Source organism: Tricharina praecox (assembly GCF_024521635.1).
Source record: "Tricharina praecox strain CBS 144465 chromosome Unknown BZA05scaffold_29, whole genome shotgun sequence".
Lineage (NCBI taxonomy): Eukaryota > Fungi > Ascomycota > Pezizomycetes > Pezizales > Pyronemataceae > Tricharina > Tricharina praecox.
Window position 1 is genome coordinate 383,707 of NW_026250431.1, and position 16,234 is coordinate 399,940.

At 53.5% G+C, this 16,234-nt stretch overlaps 8 protein-coding genes across 8 annotated transcripts; 6 read left to right on the forward strand and 2 right to left on the reverse strand.

The window, feature by feature from the left end:
• Positions 1-1,181: 1,181 nt before the first annotated feature.
• BZA05DRAFT_409334 (splicing factor 3B subunit 5/RDS3 complex subunit 10) lies at positions 1,182-1,770 on the forward strand. The gene is made up of 2 exons (XM_051484784.1): positions 1,182-1,354; positions 1,426-1,770. The coding sequence occupies exons 1-2, from the start codon at positions 1,269-1,271 to the stop codon at positions 1,592-1,594; spliced, it is 255 nt and encodes an 84-aa protein (XP_051336102.1). The 5' UTR covers positions 1,182-1,268; the 3' UTR covers positions 1,595-1,770.
• Positions 1,771-2,499: 729 nt separating this feature from the next.
• BZA05DRAFT_342907 (MAGE family-domain-containing protein) lies at positions 2,500-3,379 on the forward strand (the record flags this gene model as incomplete). The annotated part of the gene is made up of 2 exons (XM_051481056.1): positions 2,500-2,614; positions 2,682-3,379. The coding sequence occupies 2 exons, from the start codon at positions 2,500-2,502 to the stop codon at positions 3,377-3,379; spliced, it is 813 nt and encodes a 270-aa protein (XP_051336103.1).
• Positions 3,380-4,327: 948 nt separating this feature from the next.
• On the reverse strand, positions 4,328-4,861 carry BZA05DRAFT_427147 (Prefoldin subunit-domain-containing protein; the record flags this gene model as incomplete). Its single annotated transcript, XM_051486046.1, has 3 exons — positions 4,328-4,588; positions 4,654-4,779; positions 4,847-4,861. 3 exons carry the CDS (start codon positions 4,859-4,861, stop codon positions 4,328-4,330), a joined length of 402 nt encoding a protein of 133 aa, XP_051336104.1.
• Positions 4,862-5,019: 158 nt separating this feature from the next.
• Positions 5,020-6,080, forward strand: BZA05DRAFT_409340 (uncharacterized protein). Its single transcript, XM_051484785.1, has one exon. The coding sequence runs from the start codon at positions 5,086-5,088 to the stop codon at positions 5,935-5,937; it is 852 nt and encodes a 283-aa protein (XP_051336105.1). The 5' UTR covers positions 5,020-5,085; the 3' UTR covers positions 5,938-6,080.
• A 125-nt stretch (positions 6,081-6,205) lies between these two features.
• Positions 6,206-6,573, reverse strand: BZA05DRAFT_409341 (uncharacterized protein). The gene has a single exon (XM_051484786.1). The coding sequence runs from the start codon at positions 6,567-6,569 to the stop codon at positions 6,225-6,227; it is 345 nt and encodes a 114-aa protein (XP_051336106.1). The 5' UTR covers positions 6,570-6,573; the 3' UTR covers positions 6,206-6,224.
• On the forward strand, positions 6,422-8,589 carry BZA05DRAFT_409342 (ATP-dependent RNA helicase dbp6). Its single transcript, XM_051484787.1, has 2 exons — positions 6,422-8,108; positions 8,170-8,589. The coding sequence occupies exons 1-2, from the start codon at positions 6,673-6,675 to the stop codon at positions 8,468-8,470; spliced, it is 1,737 nt and encodes a 578-aa protein (XP_051336107.1). The 5' UTR covers positions 6,422-6,672; the 3' UTR covers positions 8,471-8,589.
• A 3,677-nt stretch (positions 8,590-12,266) lies between these two features.
• On the forward strand, positions 12,267-13,386 carry BZA05DRAFT_459742 (kinase-like domain-containing protein; the record flags this gene model as incomplete). Its single annotated transcript, XM_051487644.1, has 3 exons — positions 12,267-12,523; positions 12,587-12,910; positions 12,978-13,386. The coding sequence occupies exons 1-3, from the start codon at positions 12,288-12,290 to the stop codon at positions 13,384-13,386; spliced, it is 969 nt and encodes a 322-aa protein (XP_051336108.1). The 5' UTR covers positions 12,267-12,287.
• Positions 13,387-15,264: 1,878 nt separating this feature from the next.
• On the forward strand, positions 15,265-15,856 carry BZA05DRAFT_409343 (uncharacterized protein). Its single transcript, XM_051484788.1, has 2 exons — positions 15,265-15,481; positions 15,545-15,856. The coding sequence occupies exons 1-2, from the start codon at positions 15,313-15,315 to the stop codon at positions 15,751-15,753; spliced, it is 378 nt and encodes a 125-aa protein (XP_051336109.1). The 5' UTR covers positions 15,265-15,312; the 3' UTR covers positions 15,754-15,856.
• The last annotated feature ends 378 nt before the right edge of the window (positions 15,857-16,234 follow it).

Consider the following 16,234-nt stretch of genomic DNA (forward strand, 5'->3'; position numbering starts at 1 on the left):
TATTCCTGGCGCATTGTCTACCTAGCTGGGTTTAAAACAAAAACAGGACGGGAATTTGGAACTCCCTAGATCCAGACTCTCAAAGGCGGCAGGAATGCCGATTGACTTGTCGTTTTTTCTTCCTCACTGGGGAATGTTGCTGATGGTCCTCAAAGGATGACCACCATCATTTGTCCACCACTAAAGAAACTGAAGGCAAAAATGTTGCATCAAAGGAAACATCGGCATGCATGTTTCTACATCGTTGCTGGACTCTGAACGATGTAGCTTTTTTTGTTCTCCAAAAAAAATCAACTGACACCGAGTGATTGCCTATGATACAAGTGGCATCGCCGCAGTTTGTCTTAAGCTAGATTCCGAAGGAACTAGAATTCTCGTAAAACCCAAGTCTCACAAAGGATATATGTGGGAATTCTGCTGAAGTGCGGGAATTGTTCATGAAAGGACGCAGCGCCGTGTCTGGCCCTCTGGCTAGATTTTGAATAATCTCGCCATGTTACTGTGATTGTCAGAGCCGAATGGTTCCATACAATGTCTATATAACCTTCCCGTTGAGGCGTGATTCATCCATATCAACTCCTCGGGTCCATTGACGGTGAATGCGACTCCTTCCCAGGTACTCCCACACAGCAGTACCAACTCGGTACTGTGGAACCCCTTTTTTTACAGCTTTACACGGACGCGAGGGAAATGCCCTGTGCTGCTCCTCGTGTCCGCGTAAAGTGTCAAAAAGGTGTTGCTCGGTGCCGCACAGGTATTGCCGTGTGGGAACGCTCGTGAAGGAGCTGTTTCACCGTTAATTGGCCTTCGGAGTTGATTTTTAATGCGGAGGGAGAGGGCGGATGAGAAAAGTGAGTTGCGGTGACTGCCAATGAGGTGAGAGCTTCCTTTACGCGCTTGCTTCGTCTATTCTAACGCGGGTTGATGACCAGATACTTGGAGTACCGGTAGATAGATACAACCACGAGTTTCATCACGATCTGGCTCAGAGATCCACGAGTTTCTTGACAGTCTAGTCTAGAAATCCTTTCGTACCATATCAACTGCACAGCGACACATACTCCATCATCAAGGACTCCTCCGGCACAACGCCAATCATAGCGTCAGCCAGAGGAATAGTTCGAATTCCTGAATTTGCCGCTCCCACCCTGCTTGCCAAGCCCAGCGTTCGTGTGCCGCTACTCCCTGCATACTAGCAGGTATAAGCTCCCTCTCTGCGCGCGAGCTCCCTTTCCCACCACCATCTGCAACCTCACCCAGCCGGCACCATGGCCGACAAACTTCGTGCAACGCAACAACTCGAGCAGCTCCAGGCGCGGTACATGGGAACTGGGCACGCCGACACCACAAAATAGTATTCCTCACCCTCCCCTGCTCGTCCTTCGCCGCACGGGGAACCTCAGCTGACGAAGTGCGGCACAATAGCGAGTGGATATCGAACGTTCACCGCGACACATATGCTTCCTACGTAGGACACCCGCCGCTGCTGGAGTACATGGCGATCGGAAGCGGAGTCCCGATGGCGAAGCTTAGGTCCAGGTTCATAGAGAAGATGGTGCAGCCTGTGGGGAAGCCGCCGGAGAAGGAGGATTAGGACGGCATGGGCAGGAGGGGACGAAACTGGAGTGGCGCTGTGCAGAGTCGCGTGTTTCTGAGACGGCGGATGAACTTGATCTGAGATATTCGTGGCAAACGTTCTACCTATCATATAGTGCTCCGAGTAGCCCCCGTGACCTGAGCTCCGCTTCGAACCGTGAATCCTCGTGAAATACGTGGCCGCGACAGCTTCCAACGCGAGAGCTTTTTTTTTTGGCGCGTCGCGTCACATAGCGCCTCTCCAAAGGTTTCTTTGATAGTCCGGCCAAAACACACATTCCCGCTCCAATGCCCCATTAGTGCCACTGATGGGGAAGTAGTATGACAGTCAGGTTATGCTTCACGTAAGGCGACGGAAAAACGAAAGCCCATGACTTTAACACTTTTAGAGAGGCTGATTGTGGCTGGTGGCTGATGATGTTGCTAGATGTGGCTGATAGCGTGGCTCGATTCCCGCGACACTGCCCCGTCCGGTGGTTGGCACATACCCATTTCTTTCATTTCAGAATCCCATTCGTCCTGTGGAGAAGCTCCGAACCAAAGGAAAATACTCCACAGTCATATACAGTAGAGAAGCTACAGGAATACATTTGCTGCCGTTCCCATTTACGGTCGGGCTTCAAAGTTCAGACCTTGCGGTAGCGTTAATCCGGTAGACATCCCTACAAATTCACAAGCGTGTCTATCCCGGTCAACGCGTCTTCCCTTCAACCCTCGTCTTGCTACCACGCGAACCCCAACCACTAAACCGCCCACCACCCGCCAAGATGCCGCCCCGACGTGCCACTCACAGAGTTTGTGTATCTCTCCCAGTAACTGTGTATACGAGGCTGATGGTTACCGCACCAGGATGCCGAAGAGGACGAGGAGCTGGAGGAGCTGGAGGAGCCGAGCGACAGCGACATGGCCCACGAGGGCGCCGGACTTCCCCACCGGCTCGCCAAGAATCTCGTGCGGTTCGCGCTGGTGCAGGAGCTTCAGAGGGTGGCCATAAAGCGGTCGGACATCACTAGCAAAGGTTCGCCTCTCGTTTCCGGTGTGTGTGTGTCGGGGGGAGCCACTTCGCTGACAGGACCACGTCGCAGTCACCAAGGGCGCTCGCTTCAAGAGCGTATTCACGCTGGCGCAGAAAGACCTCCGCGACGTCTTCGGAATGGAACTTGCCGAGCTCCCCCGGCGCGACAAGACACGGCTCGCGGCTCGCCGCGCAGCACAGACCGCAGAGAAGACGTCCCAGTCGTTGAAGAGCTACATCCTCACCTCGACCCTGCCTGCCCCCTACAAGGACCCCGCCATCATCGCGCCGCATGGCTTCAAGGAGCAGACGTACGACGGCTTCGTCACGTTCGTCGTCGCCGTCATCTATCTCAACGGCCGCACGCTGTCCGCCCAGCAGCTGGGCCGGTACCTGGCCAGGTTCAATGCCGACGAGTGGATGCCGCTCGACCGCACCGAGAAGATACTGCAGCTCATGATGAAGCAGGGCTACATTATCCGTGTTAAGGACGATGGGGGAGATTCGGAGCATTTCGAATACCATCTGGGCCCGCGCGCGAAGGTGGAGATCGGCCAGGAGGGTGTGCTGAGCTTGATCAAGACGGTGTATGGCGACGAGCAGATCGAGGATCTCGAGGCTAAGTTCAAGAGGAATGTCGGCGTCGACATGAAGTCAACGACGGATATGCATTTCGACACGCCTCGGGCCGACGCCGACGATGCTCACAAGAAGAAAAAGAAGAAGCCCATGCCGACCTCCGACGAGGATGAAGAAGAGTCGGAATAGTATCCACCTTCACATCCAGTTTAGTCCGGGTGTCTCTGGTTTCCTGCGGCGTTTACTTTCTTTATTTCTTCAGTGTACCTACTCGTATAATCTGTGGTGAAAAAATGGAATCCACTTCTGAACCATCAATATCATTCCCTGCGTGTTTTTTTTCGCCACTCCAGATTGTGGGTCGCAATCGGAGAGCTCTGTTGGACCAGGCCGTCCGAATGCCACTAGTTTTAGACAAACTTTCACTCGTATCTACGATGGATCTATGCTTTTAGACATGTACACATTACTACGTACATTACGTATTTCAGAAACGTCCGTCTAGGTATATATCATCACTTCACAGCGTCATAATTCTTGTCATTTTACTTCCCGGAATCACAAACTGCCCCACTTATGTACTCGGGGCCTCGTTCTTATGCACCATTATCGGCGCTGATATAAGATTAAATTCGTGGAGCGTTTGATCACCACATCGCTGACGTCCGGTGATTGCTTTTGGAACAGCAACAGGCCACAGGTTTAACGGCAGCACCGGGTTTTGGGCGGGAGTCTCAGGCTACCTAATCGCTGCTTTTCCTGCGAGACAACCGACGAACTTGTCCGGTGGCAGGAACGGCACGGCAGTTCGATGTGATTCCCACGTAGGTGATGTATTGATTCGTGTGAGTGATGAGGAGGATCCCCGCGATGATGGGATGGAGCACTCGATCGTGAAATTGAGATCGGAGGAGGTTCGAAGTCTTCTGATGAAATAGTGATGGCATAGTCAGTAGATGCCTTGAGGGCGCTCATGCAACACGGACCGTGGCCACTCGCTTTACTGCATGGGGCGAGAGATTTCCCGCATGTTCCGTTTGATGCCCATCGCGGAAACTTGCACACTCCTTCCTCATCACTCGCTTCGCTCCAAATGTTGGTATCATCTCCACTCCATTCCCATTCCCATTATCCGCGCTATACATCGAGATTTATTGCCTTCCCAAACTTCGCGTACAGCTCGACCTTCAGCTCCTCCATCGTCTCCCGATGTTTGCTGATCCTCTCCTCAATCGCACCAATCTCTTTCTCGATGCGCTCCGTGCTCTTTTCCAGCAGCTGCTGCACCTCCTCGAGCGGCAGGTGCAGGAACGAGTCGCCGATCTTGTACGGCACTAGCTCGTCTTCGTCCGCGAGCTCGAGCTCCGAGGTTACGTCCGTCAGGTACTCCTTCTCTTGCTGGGAGACGGTTAGCGGGAGGGGGAAAGGGGGAAAGGGAGAGGAGCGGGGGACGGTGCACATACGTGTTTGGCCTCAAGCTCCTCGCGAAGCAGCCCTTGCTTCTGGTGAAGCGTGGAGAAGCGGTTGATCCTGTCCTGGTCCGCTCGCGTCACCTGCGTGTCGGTTGCGGCTTCGTCTTCGCGGGAGAGCTATGTAGCATTGTCAGCGGGGATTGGCATTCATCTGCGCGACGGACGGGTTGCTGGCCGGACATACCAGGCGTTTGTCCATCTTAGCTTCGTGTTCGGATGGCGGGACGGAGATGGGGATGGGAGAGGATGCGGCGGCGCGTTGCGGTGATGGCTGGGATGCTTGGTGGAGGGGTTGAGGCTCTGTGGAGGGGCTCGCAGCTCGCTCGCGGCAGTTGGTGTGCCAAGTCATCTCGTCACTCGCATACTCGTGTCTTTGTTTCGCCGTTGTCACTCTGCAACAACAACCGGCCACGAGCAATCACGATGTCGTCGTTCCTCTACAACCTCCTTGTCTTCTCGCCATTACTACTTCTCGCAGCTGGCGCGTTATATCTACTCGATAACTATGGGCGTCCCCCACCGCCGCAGCCAGTGTTGCAGCCGGATGGAGAGGCGGAGCAGGAAGAAGTAGAGGACACAGCGACACCGGCATCTCTCGAACTCTCCGACGACGACGAGGGTGACGAGCCCTTCGGCGACGACGACGGCGGCCAATCCGAAGCAGAAGCAGAAGAAGACGAGGAACCACCCGTTGATCCCGGCAATCCGCAACCTCTCCGCGCCACTCGATCCCGCGTCGTCGGCACGAAGAAAGCGCGCTCCCTCGCCGCGCGGGACCGCCGTCGAGCCTACCACGAATTCCTGCAGTCGCAGGCACAGCAGCGGGAAAAAGAGGAGGAAGCTGCCCGTGAAGAAGACGAGGCGCGCGCATTCGAGAATGCGCGGCGGCGGTACCTCCTCGAGGACGAGATCGCGGCCAGGAAGCAGGCGGAGCGGGAGGAGAGGCTCCTGAGGGAAAAGGCCGAGAGGGAGAGGGAAGCGAAGGATGCGGCTGAGGTTGTCAGGGTCATGAGGGACGGCAGGTCGGTGGTGCTGAAGGACGTCGCTGGAAGGCTCGGGAGGAGCGAGGAGTGGGTGGGCAGGATCGTCAAACGGGAGGGGTTTCTTGGGACCGCGGAGGATGGTGCGGTGGGAATGGTTACGAAGAAGGGCGTGTGGGTCAGGTTTGACAAGGAGATGGCCGAGAAGCTCCTCGCGACTCTCGGCGAGAGGGGAAGGATGGAGTGGGGCGAGATTGCCGAGGTCATGGAGGGACTGTTGCGCGGCGAACGATGATTTCATGAGCTATGGTTTTGATTTTACGGCGTTTGGCGTTCTACTTAGGCTCTGGACCGCAGTTTTTGCGGGATGGCCATAGAGGAGAGGAAGTGTCTTGTAGTATAGTCTCATGGTAATTAAATGTTTCTGCTTCCGTGGTGCGAAGACAGATGTCGACTTCACACATCGCCGCTCTCCGCCGCCACGGCATCTTCCGTGGAGTCGCGTCAAATTTGGATTCGAACGTGCGACAGCCTAGAGGATCCCTGTCAGTGCTGGCGCTGCAATCCATCACTTGGCACGCTTCAGATTTTTGGGTTTTGCGAACGTACCTGCGACAAAATCCACAACCGCGTCGCAACAATGTCCTCCGACGCCATCACCGCTGAGAAGCCACAGAAGCGAAAACAGAGCGCCGAAGGAAAGGACGAACGGAAAAAGAATAAGCGGAAGCTCGAGGAGGATGCCGAAACTGCGGAGGACGGAAAGAAGAAGAAGAGCAGGCGGGAGAATGAGGATGTGGGGGGAGATTCTTCGGTGAAGAAGAAGAAAAAGGACAAGAAGGAGAAGAAGGAGAAGAAGGAGGAGGAGAGGGAGGAGAAGGATACAAAAGAGAAGAAGGAGAAGAAGGGGAAGAGAATAAGGAACATTGAGGAACCGCCGGCGGAGGAGGAGGCGGAGCAGGCGGAGCAGGCGGACGATGCGGAGGATACGGTGGAGGATGCGGATGCGGAATCGTCGGAGGCGGCAGCAATGGAGTTGAATGGTGCCCCAGAACCGGCTCCAAAGCCCTCGTCCAAGAAGAAAGACCCCAAACCCGCAGAGGAGCCCGTACCGACCGGGCACTCATTGATCCTTCAAAAACTCCGCCGTTCCCTCGCAATTGCGCATTCCAAACCCGTATCCACCCCCGAGCCCGAGTCCACCCCCGCCGCCGACGAACCGGAAATTGAAATTGAAACTGTTGAAGCAACAGGCCTCGAACCGCTTCCGCAGCCCGAGCCGACAAAGGCATCCAAGCCGGTCTCGACACTCTTCTCGCTACCGTCGTGGCTCAAAGAGCCCATCAGCGTGTCGCCGACTACTAGAACGCCGTTCTCGTCGATCACCGGCCTATCCCCGAAGCTACAACAGCGTCTTGGTGTCCTGTCTCTCACGGAGGCGTTCGCCGTACAGACCTCCGTCCTGCCGCTCCTGTTGGATGCAAAGACCGGCGGCGACCTGTGTATCTCCGCCGCCACTGGTTCGGGAAAGACACTAGCGTATGTCCTACCGATCATCCAATCACTGTCGTCCCGCGTGGTGACACGCCTCCGCGCCATCGTCGTCGTGCCGACGAGAGAACTGGTGCAGCAAGTCAATTCCACTGCCGTCTCAATCTCTTCTGGAACCGGTCTCAAGATCGGCACTGCTATTGGATCGCGCTCACTGGCGGTTGAGCAGGGACTCCTCGTGGCGGAGGAGGATGATGGTTCTGTGGTCAGCAAGGTGGACATATTGATCACCACCCCTGGGAGACTCGTCGAACATGTGCGTGCAACGCCCGGATTTGATCTTACGTGGGTCAAGTGGCTGGTCATCGACGAGGCCGACCGGCTGCTCGCGCAGAGCTTCCAGGAGTGGGTGAATGTGGTTATCGTTGGGCTCGAGGAGGCGGCAGCAAAGCACTGTGTCGACAGCATTGCGGGTGTCGATCTGGGAAATCTTGGATTGCGAAGTGGCCGCCGCGAGGCGGAAAAGGTCAGGAAGGTGGTGCTTTCAGCTACTATGACTAGGGATGTGGGGAAGCTTGCCGGGCTGAGATTACGGAGGCCACGGCTGGTGGTCGTTGAGGACCCCCCGCTGCCAGAGGATATCAATATGGCTGACGCCGGGGAAGACGACGCTCAGGAAGGTGAGGAGCTGGAGCAATTCTCTGTTCCCGCGGGGTTGCGGGAACATGTCATACCCGTTGAAAGCAGCGAGCACAAACCCCTGTACCTTCTATACCTCCTCCGCAAACAGGGGATCAAGACAGGCGCTCTAGTCTTCGTCAAGAGTAATGAGGGCGCAGCCCGCCTCGCAAAGCTTTTGGAAACCGTGGGTGAGAAGTCGGGTGACAAGCTCTCGGTCGGCCTTGTCACGGGAGAAATGGAAAAGAAACGACGAGAAAAGATCCTCAAGCGGTTTTCCAAGAGTGAAGTTGATATGTACATCTCCCTGCACTCCCCCCTCCACTATCTAACATCCAGATGCTGATTGTATCTACAGACTCGTTTGCTCCGACCTCATCTCCCGCGGCCTCGATCTCCCAAACATCCGCCACATCATCAACTACGACATCCCAGCGAGTACGCGCGCGTATGTGCACCGAGTGGGACGTACTGCCAGAGCAGGGAATGAGGGAGACGCCTGGACGCTGCTGGGGAACAACGAGGCCCGGTGGTTCTGGAGGAATATTGGCAAGGCGATTCGAAGGGCTATTGCGGTTAAAAAGGTGCCGATCGTTGTGGAGTCGGAGGGAGTAGGACTCCGGAAGGCATACGAGGAGGTGCTTTATGGCGAGGAGTAGATGTACATAGTGATACCTTGCTCGGAGGCGTAATGAATATGGTGCCTGCCTTGAATCGTTTGAATGGGGGGTTGCAGAAGAGCAAAAGTTACAAGTAACCGCATGGGACTGGCGGGCACGATTCTCCATCACTATTTCCATGTTCACTGTCCACTGTCCAACCCAACTTTCTTCCAGCGGTCCGATGTACATTATAGTCCCCTGCTCTCCGTCTGACCTTTTTCTCGAAGATACGTGTGAAGCGTACCAAGCAAATGAAGCCAGGAAAATACAAAAACGCTCCTCGAATCGTCTTGCACCTAGTCGCGGAGGGAGTGACATTCATTTCAGCTTTTGTTTTTGGTTCAACCATTAATTGCTGTTGAAAGGCACAAGAATAGTTTCCCTCGGTGTACGACGTAATTTTTGTGAGAGTTGTCCTTTCATTGACAGCTATCTAATGACTCTTATATGAAGTTATATCCTCCTGTAATCTCGTCAATGACCCACACCTCCGTACCTACCTACCTATATAGTGCTGGTATTGAGGTTTATTCGCCACACCTTCCAACAATTGCATGTGCCCTAGGTATCTAGACCGTGATTCATGGCAATATACGCACCCCGTTTCCACGCCATTGTCCAACCCGACTCCCATCAAGCGGCCCGATGTGGTTTCCCCTGCCCTTCGCATGGCCTTTCCCCGAATATATAAGTAGAGCGCACCAAGGAAAAAGACAGAAAACGGTTCTCCCACCGTCTCACCCCTGCCTCTTCACTAGGAGATGCCATGAAGGAAGGTGTGCGGAGGAACGGTGGGAGTCATCCCGGTTGCTCAACCTCAGCACCTTCATCCTCCTCCTCCTCCTCCCCTCCCTCCCCCTCTTCCTCTTCTCGTCACCTCTCGCCTCCTCTCGGCACGTCTCTGTTGAGTCCTCTCGCTCCCTGAACTCTCACTCGGATACCCCAGTAACACTGCCCAACTCAACTTTTGTCCAGCAGTCCAGTGTGGATCCTCCTGCCCTCCGCCTGGCCTTTCTCGAAGATACATCATACATGTGAAGCGTACCAAGGAAATAAAGCTAGGAAAAGAAACGTCCGCTCCTCACACCATCTCGCCTGAGTCGCCTCCTGCCCCTTCATCAGGAGAGGTCATCCAGGAAGGTGTGCGGAGGAACAGCGGGAGTGATCCCGGTTTCTCAATCTGAGCGTCTTCCTCCTTATTTTCCTCTCTCCTCCTCTCGACACGTATCTCTTTCCCCTCCCTGACGGTGCCTGACCTCTCACTCGCACATCCCAGTAACACTGCTCAACCCAACTTTCGTCCAGCGGTCTGATGTGGATTCCCCTGCCCTCCACCTGGCCTTTCTCGAAGATACGTGTGAAGCGTACCAAGAAATGGAGCCAGGAAAAACAAAAACGCTCCTCCCACCGTCTCGCCTCCTTTCTCTTCATGAGGAGATCCGAGATGTCATGAAGGATAGTGTGCGGAGGAATGGTGGGAGTGATCCCGGTTGCTCAACCTCAGCGCGCTCCTCCTCCTCCTTCTCATCCTCCTCCTCCTGTTGCCTACTCTCGGCACGTCTCTATTTCCGCTCCCCAACCTTTCACACGGACGCCTCACAGTTCACTTGCTGTGTATTCCTTAGCGACCTCCGGGATCTAACTGAGTTAAGCAGATGTGTCCGGTGTGCCGACTGTGTGCCGACTGTGTTCGTAGGGGGCCGGCAACTTGAATAGAGTGTGGTCATGTTTTGCTTCTGTCTGTCAGAATCGATTATTGCTTTGTTTTTGATTTTGTAGGCAGTAGTGCAGCAACGAACGCAGGCGATAGAGCTTGCTCCCTGCCCTCGCGGGGCTGGCAGGGAAGGACTGATTTGTGGTTGCCATGGTCGAGTAAGGCCGTATGCGATAATAAATTGATGTTCTCTCTCTCTCCGGGATACACCTGCCCACATCGGTGATGGCGAGAAAGGCCAAGATGTCCTGGCTGCAATGCTCGTCTGCGAAGAGGCTGCTAGTTTGGCTTATTCGACCGAATTGTGGTTTCCGGTGACACCTTTGTAGCTGTTTAAGGTGATGAGGCCTCCGTTGGCTTATTCAGTCGAATATTGATTTCTGGAGATTTCGGCTGCCAGCTTGGCCGATTCAGTCGATTTTTGGTTTCCAGAGACGCCTTCGTGGTTGTTTAGGGAACGGTGCTCTCCACTCCACGAGCGGTGGGTTTGCCGGCTGTCAACTTGGCTTATTCTTCCGAATACTGGTTCCCGAGACTCCTCTGTGGGCCCGGCACCACTTGATGTCGATGTTGATCTCGGGTTCTCTCCAGCGGAAGGCAGCGATGTGTTTCCGCGTTTGGATGTCGTACTTCTGCCGGAGCCGGGAGCGTCGTGGGTTATCCTTCCAGTGGCCGCCTGCGCCTCCGTGTGGATGGTGACTCTGCCCATGGTGTGCTGTCTCTAGACGGCCGTTTTCTACGCTCGGGCGATGGCTGCATTTTCCATGGCGACCTGCGGGATCCACCTGCTCGTATCGATGGTAGCAAGGAATCCCAGGATGCCTGGCTGCAATGCTCTTCTGCGATGAGGCCACGGATCTGAGGCCCTTCACTTCACGAGCAATGGGGTTTGTCGGCTGTCAGCGCTGCTTATTCGGTTGAATTTGGTCTGGCTTATTCGGTCGAATTTCGGTCCGGCTGGTTTCTGGGGATGTCGACTGCCAGCTCGGCTTATTCGTTCGAATTTTGGTTTCCGGAGACGCCTTTGTAGTTGTTGGAGGTAGCGGGGCCTCCTACTCTACGAGCCACGAGCGGTGAGGCTGTCGCCTGCCAACTTGGCTTATTCGGTCGAATATGGGTTTCCGGGGATGTCGACTGCCAACTTTGCTTATTCGTCCGAGTTGGCCATACGGCATCGCATGCTTCTTGCATCCAGTTACAGTGTGTTATCCCGGCTTTCATTCGCTCATGTCCTGTTCGATGTAGCCGTCTGGCCCGTAATTGCCATACTTCCGATCCCCATCCAAGTAACTTAGCAATTTTTTTACCGCGGTGAATTGGAGGGGTCCCAGATTATGATATTGGTGGAGGGCTCGTGACTTTAGATCTGGTGTTTGCTTAACGGTTGCTCGGAATTACACGCAACTAGTTTGTTTCCTCTGGTTTGCGGTGTTTCACAAATGCTCCCCTCTACAGAACACTGAACGTACACCGCTATTCGTTCAAACTTGCCCTCTCTACCCTCCCCTTCCTTTTCTGCGCGCTTTCGCCCTCTTTTCTCCTTCAACCTTCCCACCCTCTTCATCCAACTTCCTTGCTTCCTCATCTCCCTTTCATTCCACCTTCTTCTTTCTTCATCTCTGCTCCCTCCCTCATCCTCTATCTGTTCCCCTTTTCTCACTGTGCTTTGCTCCTTCGACCATGCATTCCTCAAAGAGTAATATCTCAGTTCCAGCTACTAAACAACGATCAGATATCATGGGCGAGGCACCAAAGGCTACGTTCAAGCCTGTTGGTACCAAGGTCGCCCGAAAGGCTGCCAAGAGGGGTGTTCCGGAATCCCCGACTCCTCGTCCGAAATACCGGTTAAAACCAGCTGTCGCTCCTACTGCGGTCCCTCGGACACCGAGGAGACAGAAAAAGAAGTCATCATATCCTATGATACCTGTCACTCCACGACGGATAAAGGTTAAGTTCTCTCCGAAAAAACCGCCAGCCACACCTTATCGTGACAGGACGAGCATGTTTCCGTCCCCACAGAAACCTGTTGTGCCTCCCCAAGGTGCTCATTGCACTGTCACGCCCCGGCAGCCGACTTCGGACGAAAAGAGACCGAAGATCATGATCGGTCCCTACATCTTGGGAAAGAAATTAGGCGCCGGATCGAACGGCAAGGTCTGTGTTGCGAGAAACCTGATGTCCGGGGATTCAGTGGCCATCAAGGTCATATCGAAGCAGGCAGCCGCAAACGACAGTGCGATCTCTTACGCAGTCAAAAAGGAGGTCGCGGTTTTGAAGCTGATGAACCATCCCAACATTGTCAAATTCAAATCCTTCTATGAAGACGACAATAATTTGTGAGTAACCTGCTCCCCAACGCATCACTCGACACGACTAATGATTAATGTGTTTTTTTCTAGTTACGTCGCCATGGAATACTGTGAGGGTACCGAGCTATACAAGCTTCTCGCCGGTTACGGTGCATTGACCGAAGCTCAGGCGCTTCCGTTGTTTCGACAGATGCTTTCAGCCATTTATTACTGTCAAATGATAAATGTCGCCCACAGAGATATCAAGCCGGAAAACATGGTCTTGACTTGGGACAATAAACTCAAAATCGTCGACTTTGGGTTGTGTTCGATTGCCGGCAAAAACATCTTCATGAGCACTCTCTGTGGTTCGCCCCACTACGTTGCTCCGGAGATTCTCCAGTCACAAGAATATGACGGCAGAAAGGCGGATGTGTACGTATTCCAATCTTCATATCATATATGCCATAGCTTGCAGTCGCTGATAGTTCTTTGCTGGAAGTTACTCATTGGGCGTTGTCCTTTACGTCTTGGTGACTGCTCACAGTCCTTTCCCCGACGGTAAACTATCAACTACTGTCGCAGTGATGAAGGAAGGCCAATTCTTGAAGCCTTGGTTCAGTCCCGAGCTGACGGACCTGCTTTCAAAAATGCTTGAGTTTGATCCTGGAAAGCGGATCAAGCTAAGGAAGATTTGGGAGCATCCTCTCGTCACGAAATGGGCGCCGGCGGACCGACTGCCGGGCAGACCCGCGGACATCATTTCCGGAGCGGTGGGAATTGCAGACTGCGATGGTCCACTGCTGAAAGAGGACGATGAGGTCGATGCTATCACTATGGGCAATCTAATTGGGCTTCACCCGGGAATGGACGAGACTCACATCTACCATCAGCTGAGGACGGAGGTGTAAGTCACGCCCTTCCGAGCTTCAGTCTTCCGAGCTAACATGGAACACAGATCAAACGGCATCAAACAGCTCTACTGTATTCTGATAGACTTCAGAAACAAAAACAGGCATATTTATCCAAAACTGTCGGAGAGAGAGATTCGTGGTGGGGAGAGAGCTACGGAGCTGGTTGCCAGCCCGCCAACCCTACGGGGTTATGGTCCGGCCAATGTCTCTCCATCGACAGTACCTTCAATTGGGTACTACACGGAGAGCTTTCAGAATGTCTTTGACCACGGATTTCGGGAACTGCTTCCACCAGAGGAAGTCGAGACCGCAGAAATGGAGGGAGCCCCAGGAATTCCTAATAAGCCATCGTTGATCGAATACATGCTGCAAATGAAGGCGGCGGAAAAAGATAAAGATTACTTCGAAGGTTGTGACTCGGATGACAACGCAGAAGAGATCGCTCAAGCACCCAGTCTCGGACTTGATATGTGGAGGCCCTTGCTAGAAGCAGATCAGTTCGAAGACATGTCTGAATGGGAGCTCGCTTCAGAATTGGACGAAGCCATTAACGGCGATGATCACGACGATTTCGGAGAGTTCTATCACCAAGAATCACAGGCCGATGAAGAGCTCTCCAGGTTGCCTGCCGAGAACTCAGTTGTCCTGTCCGACCGGGAACGGAAAAATCTCGAGGGCAGTCCGGACAATGCAGCTGAAGTCCCGAAAGAAAACGAAGATTTCAATTGGATGTCTGATTCGGACAGCTTCAGCACTATACGCTCACCCTCACAGCGGGCCAGGTCTGGATCAAAGGCCTCCACAGTCTCTTTCCTAAGGGATCAGCCAACCCTAGGCTACAGGCGCAAATTGAGTGTTGCTACTCCTACGAGAAGCCGGGGTCCCTCGTTTCAAGACGGCCCAATCCTAGGAGGCGACGCGTTGGAAAATATTCAACGCCACCAGCGCCGGTCCCGCGATATGGAGTCTTACGTATATCAGCAGGCGTTGATGACGGTTGGGCTCGAAGTGCATCCGTCGAATGGCTCGTTGTGCCATGCTCGTAGCCCTCCTCCATCCGTGGAAGGCGAACCGGCTACTCCTGGATACCGCACATTTTCCTTTTCCGATAGTTCTCATAAAGGAAGCGTCGCTCTTTCCCCACTACACAAGCAGGCATCATCACATGTCACCGGCAGCATGGTCACCCAGAAAGGCTCCAGAGCGGCCTCGTTCCTCTCGCGGAGAAGTTCTGGACTGATCATCCAGCAGATGAACGCTCACATGCGTCCCCGTGGTCTTCTCCCGGGTTGGTACAGCATGACCTCAGGTAATTACTCGGCCAACGGAGGGACTCCGGATTCTCGATTTGCGGATCTTTCGTCCTCGAATCCCCCAATGTCGCGCGACGAGAGTCACGAAACCATCAAGAACAATCCTGTTGGCTCGGTAATTGGAAAGGATCCGAAACTCCATACTACGCCTGCAGAGGATCATGCGGGTATCCAGGAGGATGAACAAGAGGCTACGGATCGCAATGTGAACCCTGAGATCAAGGTTCCTAAGCTCAAGTTTGCCGAGTTCACGATTCCTCAGCTTGAAGTCCCTAACGTACACGGAGGTTTTCTCAATGTGCCCCAGACTGGCCCGGCTGATGGCGGCTCCAAGGGCGCCCTGTCATTCCTGAAGAAGTCGTTCAAGAATGTCCTTCACAAGATAACTGCTCGCAAAGGTAAGTTTTGATCAATGAATATGTCGATGCCTTTTACTAAAATTTCTACAGTTCAACGTACGGAGAACAAGATGCGCGGTCTCATGGAACTTTTTCAACAGGCGGCTCCGGAGATTGAAAACGATGACGATTACGAAGATATCGACGAATTCGAAGATATCGAACGGGACGAGTACATCCGTATTGCCAAGCAACAGACATGGATCAAGCGGATGCTCCGAATGATGCCGAGCTATGTCTTCAGCTGCTTCAATGTCCCGGCGTTTGAAGCCTATGCGATGTGCATCCAGCTCTTGAAGCGCTGGCGCCATATCGGCATTATCATCCTTCAGGATGATCATAAGGGTCTCGTGATGCGGTGCAAGATCCCAGACGTACCTCGTAAGATTTTCCACCGCCATTCCCAAGCCTCTCGATCGAGATTACTAACCCCTGATTGAACAGACATGTGTGTCAAGGCTTGCGAGATCGTTGTCGAGATCCGCGTGGCCCAGGGAAATCGCCGTGTGGGCACATGCGTCGCTCGATTCACCCTGGAGAAAGGATCGCAGAGTTCTTTCCACTTCCTACACGACAACATGGAAAAGATTTTCGAGGCGTCCATCAACAAGAAGCCCCACGAGGTCACCCGGATGTTGAGGGTGTTCATCTGAGCATTCATCCTTACTCTTTTTACTAATTTTGCTTTACTTGTCAATACGGATTTCGGAAAACAAAAAAAAACGAAAGAAAAAAAAACAAAAAAACGAAAATCCTCCTCGAACGCCGTCGGGAAAGCCACAGAAAGATCGGACGATTCTAATACGACCAAAAAAAGGAAAAAACGGCGGATTAATAGTAATGGTGGTTCTCTTGAAGGCTTTGGATTTCTGATAGGAAGGTTGTCTGAGGTTTTGGAGGATCACGGGACGTGGGTCCATCGGGAAGATGATCCTTTTTGCGACATGCGACATACGACGAACGATGGTACTAGTGTACTGCGACGATGGTACTGGTGTACTAAAAAAGCGATGATTTCTTGGGTATCTGTTTTGTACGATTTGGCTGGCTGGCAACTGTTGGAAGGTCTTTCGGGTTTCTTCTTGGTTAGCTAGTTGGTTGATTTGGCAATGAAAAGTTACATTCACCAAATGA

Excerpts from the sequence above, each read along its gene's own strand:
- BZA05DRAFT_409341 (XM_051484786.1), bottom strand. The coding sequence starts at position 6,569 with ATGTTCCTTATTCTCTTCCCCTTCTTCTCCTTCTTCTCTTTTGTATCC.
- BZA05DRAFT_409343 (XM_051484788.1), top strand. The coding sequence starts at position 15,313 with ATGCTCCGAATGATGCCGAGCTATGTCTTCAGCTGCTTCAATGTCCCG. Across the intron at positions 15,482-15,544 it reads CAAGATCCCAGACGTACCTC|ACATGTGTGTCAAGGCTTGC; the intron begins GTAAGATTTTCC and ends CTGATTGAACAG.
- BZA05DRAFT_409340 (XM_051484785.1), top strand. The coding sequence starts at position 5,086 with ATGTCGTCGTTCCTCTACAACCTCCTTGTCTTCTCGCCATTACTACTT.
- BZA05DRAFT_409334 (XM_051484784.1), top strand. The coding sequence starts at position 1,269 with ATGGCCGACAAACTTCGTGCAACGCAACAACTCGAGCAGCTCCAGGCG. Across the intron at positions 1,355-1,425 it reads CACGCCGACACCACAAAATA|CGAGTGGATATCGAACGTTC; the intron begins GTATTCCTCACC and ends GCGGCACAATAG.
- BZA05DRAFT_409342 (XM_051484787.1), top strand. The coding sequence starts at position 6,673 with ATGGAGTTGAATGGTGCCCCAGAACCGGCTCCAAAGCCCTCGTCCAAG. Across the intron at positions 8,109-8,169 it reads TCCAAGAGTGAAGTTGATAT|ACTCGTTTGCTCCGACCTCA; the intron begins GTACATCTCCCT and ends TTGTATCTACAG.